General features: G+C 54.2%; 1 protein-coding gene across 2 annotated transcripts in view; it reads right to left on the bottom strand.

Moving 5' to 3' along the window:
* Nucleotides 1–448: 448 nt before the first annotated feature.
* Nucleotides 449–7,295, bottom strand: part of dhx16 (DEAH (Asp-Glu-Ala-His) box polypeptide 16) — a 66,350-nt gene continuing 59,503 nt past the window's right edge. Inside the window, exons 20-22 of one of the 2 annotated variants that reach the window (XM_085974855.1) lie at nucleotides 4,547–4,720; nucleotides 3,438–3,536; nucleotides 449–1,038 (exon numbers count right to left, since the gene is read on the bottom strand). In XM_085974855.1, coding sequence (XP_085830981.1) covers nucleotides 970–1,038; nucleotides 3,438–3,536; nucleotides 4,547–4,720 — 342 coding nt within the window. In that variant the 3' untranslated portion in view covers nucleotides 449–969. Of the gene's footprint in view, nucleotides 1,039–2,791; nucleotides 3,537–4,546; nucleotides 4,721–7,295 lie in introns of those variants that run through there. The other variant, XM_085974856.1, reaches the window with a different exon arrangement.

The following is a 7,295-nucleotide window of genomic DNA, read 5'->3' as shown; positions in this document are numbered from 1 at the left end:
TGGCAGAGGAAAAGCTCACGGAATAAAAAACATTGGGGTTCCGCACCCAACAGCGTGAGCATTTGGCTCATCAGTTCTGACGGTTTTGAGTCCCCGAGGCCGGGCATGGAAATCAGCTTGCGTGCACACTCCGACTTATTAAGATCAAATACCTGTAGCAAATGGGCTTTAAGCGCTTCGTACTTGCCCTCCTCCGGTGGGTTGCCAAGGAGGCCGACGACCCGCGAGGCCGTGGCACTGTCGAGAGCGGAAACCACATAATAATAACGGGTCGAATCCGCTGTGACCTCCCGAACTGTGCTTCTGCCTGGAAAAACCATGCTGCCGGCTGCTGTTCCCAGAACTGCGGCAGTTTAAGGGCGACGGCGTTCGTGTTCATCCTCAACGAAAGTTGTCCGACGAGATCGGGGTCACCAATGTAGGAACGGAGGTTCCTATCTGAATAAGGTATTCGACTCGATGAATCAAATCAACAGGTTTTAATGAACAACGAAGTTAACAGGGAAACTACAGGAGAAACAGTAAACAGGTCTATACAGCTTGCTGGGCACTCGACGACTGCTGGAAGATTCTGGAAGCTGACGTCATCGCGTTCTTCGCGCCACTGGCGGTCACGTGATCGGCGTCATGATGTGGAGTGCAGGAAAGTACAATGCAGTACAGTTAACAGGCAGCTTAAAGGTGCAGTCCGCGGCTTCACTACACTGTAGTTAAAGGGATTATTACTAATTGTTCTGAGACCCTTGGTGGTTCCGCCACACTATAGACCATGAGCTTGGTGCCGGGTGCTATCACAGCGCCACCCGGGGAGGGGAGGCAGCATTACTGGTATCACAGCGCCCCCTCTGGCAGATGGAAGGAGGCTCTGCCCCCAAAAAGCAGAAGTCGATGTTTAGCTGGTATTTTCACAATAGCAAAACACACATCGTAAAATGCTAACAAAGTAAACGTCTGGAGTGGGCTCTCACATCATAGAATTAGAGATTGCAAACCCACGGAGTAATATGGCGCTGAAATAACTAAAAATTCTTGCCAGCACTAGAAGAGAAAAGACATTAAGGTTTCAGTTTAGACACTTCTTCAGAACTGGAAACAGCAAGTTATCAAGCTGAACAAAACATAGGGCAATTATCAGGCCTGTTGACTCCTGCCAAAGAGAGGAGTCAATGGGCTAAATTAACAACAAACAGATATTTTGTTGAAAAGCCAGAGATAAAATGTAATGATTGGCTCAGTGATTTTTTAAAAATAATTCATTTTCGGGATGTGGGCGTCATTGGCAAGGCCGACATTTATCGTTGCCTTGAAGCAATGAAAGGTGGCGTCTTGCCCTTCCCCCACCTGTCTCGATCCAGACGGCCCCACACTCACCGGTGACATCGCCCATCTCGAATCACTGGAACACTCATTCATGCCTTTGATCATCTCGGACTTTCCCAATGCCCTGCTGAGCTCCACCCAACATAAACCGCAACACATCCAGACCGCCTGGATTCCATCTCTCACAAAGTGCCGCTTACCCACGTACCACGTCCTTACCGACTTACAGGGGAGTTCTCCCCGGTGTCCTGGCCAATATTTATCCCTCAATCAGCATCACTAAAAACAGATTATCTGGTCATCATCACATTGCTGTTTGTGGGATCTTGCTGTGCGCAAATTGGCTGCCGCGTTTCCCACATTACAACAGTCATTACACTACAAAAAAAGCACTTCATTGGCTGTAAAGTGCTTTGGGATGTCCTGAGGTCGTGAAAGGCGCTATATAAATGTAAGTTCTTCCTTTTCCACCGGCTCCCCATTCCCAGTGCATCGACTTTAAAGTTCTCGTCCTCGCTGACAAATCAATCTGCGATCTCAATGCTCCCTGCTCACACCCCCACTCTGGTCTAGTAAGATAAGATCATAAGAATTCGGAGCAGGAGTAGGCCATACTCAAGCCTGCTCCGCCATTCAATATGGCCGATCTTCCACCTCCACTCCACTTCCCTGCCCCCTAGCGTTCGTGTTCAGCTCCCTCTCTCCCTTCGACCTTCCGTGGAACCCGTGCCCTGCCACCTCGCTACTTCGCTCCCTACCATCGGCGTAAAGTCCACCTCGTCATCCGTGCTCTCGGCCCCTCCTCCCCTAACTCTGCTGCACGGTGTCCATGCCATCGAGGGAGCATCTGTGTAGGCCACACAGGCATTGGCACTAATCACATGGGGTATGCTTTGACCGTGAGGGATCCTTTCACCTTTTACTAAGGGTTACTGACTGAAGTAGTGAAGGAGTCCAGTGATGGGAGGCTCTCTGTCCTGGGTCACCGGCACCAGACTGCTCGAAGAACCCACGGCTGGGAGACCCTTGGCCTCCTACCGCTGAGGATAACTGGCCGCAGGCCGCTGAGGGGCTGGAGGCAGGGCTGTTGAAGGTCACCAATGCAGGCTGCTGAAGGAACCCAGAGACAAGGCCTCTCAGTCCAGTCTGTGAGACACACTGACTGCGGATGCTGAGGGAACCCCAGGAGACGAGGCCTCTCAGTGCTGTCGGTGAGATACACTAACTATAAGCTGCTGAGGAACCCCAGGAGACGAGGCCTCTCAGTGCTGTCGGTGAGATACACTAACTATAAGCTGCTGAGGGGAACCAAGAGACAAGGCCTCTCAGTCTTGTCGCTGACTATAGGCTGCTGATTGAACCCAGGGATTGGAACATTAGGAAAATTTCTATTGCAAGTATCCGACATGGGTTACAAATATTAACAAACGAAAGACAGAGCTTTAACAGGAAGACGATACATATATGTATATTTTTATATAAAAGTGCCAAGCTTTATTTGAAATCTCTAAGTGGCAGGTCTAGTCCAGCATCCTGTGCTGTAGAAACATCACACGTCCAAAAGACATGAGATTCAGTTCTGAGAATCAGTCACTGCTGGTGATTGTGACTGAGCCACGCTCTGCGACTCCTGCTCCAGGTGCAGGGCCCATAACCGACTGTGCTTTAAACCCCGCTCGGTGTTTCTAACTGGTGCCTCCGATCCCTCGCGGTGATCACAGCTCGAGACCGAACGAGGTTCCGAGGCCGCGGCCCGGGAATAGCCGCAGTCACCGTCGGGCGCAGTCCTTCGTCGACAAACGCAAGCCGCCGCTGGCTGGAGTGAGGCAGTTTTCCCGGAGATGAGAAAAGGTCGTTCCAATTCAATCCGATCTGGGTATCAAACGCAATCTCGGGGAATGCGGACGGGGCTTTATTGGAAGTTGTCTTTCACAGAATATGTTCGTTATGTACAATTATTTAAAAAACACCCTACAGTGGGGGACGTGGAACTGCCCTGGTGCGGGACGGTGAGGCGGGACGGGGCGAGAGACACGACCCTTGCGTTGCCGGCGTGGTAGGTTTGATCCCAGGGAGCACCGTCGCACTCAACCCAGCTCCTCACGGGCCTTCCCCACCTTCTTAGGCATCTTCTTGCTGGCCGCGTCCTGCAGCTCCTTGGACTTGTAGTAATGAGGAGCCACCTCCAACAGCCACCCGCTGTCGATCTCGATCACCTGGGACAGACGGACAGGTTGAGACGCATGGCACGGAGTTTAACGGCACCCGCCACTTCGCTTAAAAGGGGACAGAAATAGAGGGTGGCGCACTCGCTGGGGTAGTAATACATTGTACGGGTGGGGTGGGGGGAACGGACTCATTACAAACAGCGAGAAGACCATCAGGCCCCATATCCATTAGATGGTGTACCACTCCCCGTTCGCTAGTCATGCTAACTACAGGGTGTCAGCTGTGGCTCAGTGGGTAGCACTCTCGCCTCGAGTCAGGAGCCTGTGGGTTCAAGTCCCACTCCAGGGACTTGAGCACAAAATCTAGGCCGACACTCCGGAGTGCTGCACTGTCGGAGGTGCCGTCTTTCGGGATGAGACGTTAAACCGAGGCTATCCCGTCTCCTCTCTCAGGTGGGCGTAAAAAGATCCCGCGGCCACGACCTCGAAGAGGAGCAATGAGAGTGCTCGCCGATGTCCTGGGCCATTGTTAACCCCTCAACCAACATCACAAACAAGTCTGGTTGGTATGTTTTTGGGATCTTGCTGTGCGCACGTTTCCCTACATTACAACAGTGACCAAGCTTCAAAAAGCACTTCATTGGCTGTAAAGCGCTTTGGGACGTCCTGAGGTCGTGAAAGATGCTCTTTTGGGAGAGGCAAAACGAGAGAAAACCACATGTGGCCGACACCCTCAGCACTGAAGCATGGTTACCTCGGACACATCACATATGTGACTAACCCCACTCTGCCCAGTGTTGAAATCAAGACTCAAGAGAAAAGAAATCAAGAGGGGCAAACAGCAACATGGATTGGTTGGGCGAGCTGCAGGATTCGGGCTGGGCTGGTGATGCCCGCCACAGGAGAATAGCTGCCGGCACTCACCGGGCTGGGCTCAGGTGGGGCTGGTCAGGATGAAGCGCAGGAGTTGGCCAGCGCCCTGAAGCCTGCAGCGGAGGAGGGGGAAGACAGGAACGTAGAAGAGAGAGGGGTTGGGGGGGGGGGGGGGGAAACGGTACCTGTCTCATGAACTCCTTTGTGGTGAAGACGAGTTCGTGGTAGATGAGCCAGCGCGGCTGCTCCTCGAACAGGCTGCTGTTGGGGTGGACGTAGACCGTCTGCTGGTGCTTCACCGTCTTGTAGCCGGTGCGGGTGAGCCGGGCCGTGTGATAGAAGAAGCCAGCGGTGATGGCCTTGAGGCAAGGGGCAAAGAGTTGTATGTAAGAACATCATCCGAACCTCTAAATACACTTAAGACGCACAATCATCTCAACTGACTCCAGCCGGGAGACTGGGAGCCAGCCCACTGCCCAGACCAGCTAACTTTCAGGGTCATTTATGCTAGCCCGCAAATGACCAGATTTATTGAATTCAATTTCAAACAGCTTGCCATGGTGGGATTTCACAGAATCATACAGCACAGAAGGAGGCCATTCAGCCCATCATGCCTGTGAAAGAGCTAGCCAATCCCCGAAACCTTCCCCATAGCCTGGAAAATTTATTCCTCTTCAAGTATTTATCCAATTCCCTTTTGAAAGCTATTATTGAATCTGCTTCCACCTCCCTTTCAGGCAGCGCATTCCAGCTCACAACAATTCTCATCTCCCCCTCTGGTTCTTTGTCCAATTACCTTAAATCTGTGTCCTCTGGTTACCGATCCTCCCGCCAGTGGAAACAGTTTCTCCTTATTTACTCCATCAAAACCATTCATGACTTTGATCACCTCTATCAAATCTCCCCTTAATCTTCTCTGCTCTAAGGAGAGCAACCCCAGCTTCTCCAGTCTCTCCACATAACTGAAGTCCCTCATCTCTGATATAATCTAGACTAGTGGATTTGAACTCAGAAATGGACCAATCTAGTACCATAACCACCACACAACTGTACCCGCTAATAATAATAATTGGCTCCAGTCAGACTGCTCTCTGTCGTTAGAGAGAATTTCAATGTAAAACACCAGAATTTGTGGGTGAAATTTCACGCAGTCCACTCAGCCGGTGTAAAATGGCCACCTCGCACGTGGTTAGACAGATCCGGTGTCAGCGCCCTGGCTAGAGATCGGTACAATACAGTCGCTGGTGTCTTTACCCCTCCTCCAGCTTGGCACAAACAGGAGCAGTGGCCTCACTCTACCAGTAGGTGGCCCTGTTCCACAATATGTCTCAGTCTGGGAACAAAGCTGGACACCCACAGCAAACACACACTAAACAGGGCTGAAAAGACAGGGCGGCCCAAACAGGCACTGCCTTATCTCCACTCCCTCCAGTTATGTGACCAGCTCCCCCTCCCCGCCCTCCAATAACAGGACCAGCTTCCCCTCCCCTCCCTCGACCAGCTCCCCCTCCCCGCTCTCCAATAACAGGACCAGCTTCCCCTCCCCTCCCTCCAATAATGGGACCAGCTCCCCCTCCCCTCCCTCCAATAATGGGGCCAGCTCCCCCTCCCCTCCCTCCAATAACAGGACCAGCTCCCCCTCCCCTCCCTCCAATAACAGGACCAGCTCCCCCTCCCCGCCCTCCAATAATGGGGCCAGCTCCCCCTCCCCTCCCTCCAATAACAGGACCAGCTCCCCCTCCCCGCCCTCCAATAATGGGGCCAGCTCCCCCTCCCCTCCCTCCAATAACAGGACCAGCTCCCCCTCCCCTCCCTCCAATAACAGGACCAGCTCCCCCCTCCCCTCCCTCCAATAATGGGGCCAGCTCCCCCCTCCACTCCCTCCAATAATGGGACCAGTTCCCCCCTCCACTCCCTCCAATAATGGGACCAGTTCCCCCCTCCCCTCCCTCCAATAACAGGACCAGCTCCCCCTCCCCTCCCTCCAATAACAGGACCAGCTCCCCCTCCCCTCCCTCCAATAACAGGACCAGCTCCCCCCTCCCCTCCCTCCAATAATGGGACCAGCTCCCCCTCCCCTCTCTCCAATAATGGGACCAGCTCCCCCTCCCCTCCCTCCAATAACTGGACCAGCTCCCCCCTCCAATAATGGGACCAGCTCCCCCCTCCCCTCCCTCCAATAACAGGACCAGCTCCCCCTCCCCTCCCTCCAATAACAGGACCAGCTCCCCCTCCCCTCCCTCCAATAATGGGACCAGTTCCCCCCTCCACTCCCTCCAATAATGGGACCAGCTCCCCCCTCCAATAATGGGACCAGCTTCTCCCTCCCCTCCCTCCAATAATGGGACCAGTTCCCCCCTCCCCTCCCTCCAATAATGGGACCAGCTCCCCCCTCCCCTCCCTCCAATAATGGGACCAGCTCCCCCTCCCCTCCCTCCAATAATGGGGCCAACTCCCCCTCCCCTCCCTCCAATAATGGGACCAGCTCTCCCTCCAATAACAGAAGCAGCTCCCCCCTCCCCTCCCTCCATTGCCGGGACCAGCTCCCCCTCCCCTCCCTCCAATAACAGGACCAGCTCCCCCTCCCCTTCCTCCAATAACAGGACCAGCTCCCCCTCCCCTCCCTCCAATAACAGGACCAGCTCCCCATCCCCTCCCTCGACCAGCTCCCCCCTCCCTCCAATAACGAGACCAGCTCCCCACTCCCCTCCAGAGAGCAGCTCCCCCCTCCCCGCCCTCCAATAACGAGACCAGCTCCCCCGTCTCCTCCCTCCATTCCCGGGACCAGCTCCCCCTCCCCTCCCTCCAATAACAGGACCAGCTCCCCCATCCCCTCCCTCCATTGCCCGGACCAACTCCCCCTCCCCTCCCTCGACCAGCTCCCCCCTCCCCTCCCTCCAATAACAGGAACAGCTCCACCTCCCCTCCCTCCAA

Source organism: Somniosus microcephalus, unplaced genomic scaffold (genome assembly GCF_052327205.1).
Source record: "Somniosus microcephalus isolate GS21.2 unplaced genomic scaffold, FLI_Smic_1.0 unresolved_chr1, whole genome shotgun sequence".
Classification (NCBI taxonomy): domain Eukaryota; kingdom Metazoa; phylum Chordata; class Chondrichthyes; order Squaliformes; family Somniosidae; genus Somniosus; species Somniosus microcephalus.
This window is presented reverse-complemented; position numbering and strand designations above follow the sequence as displayed.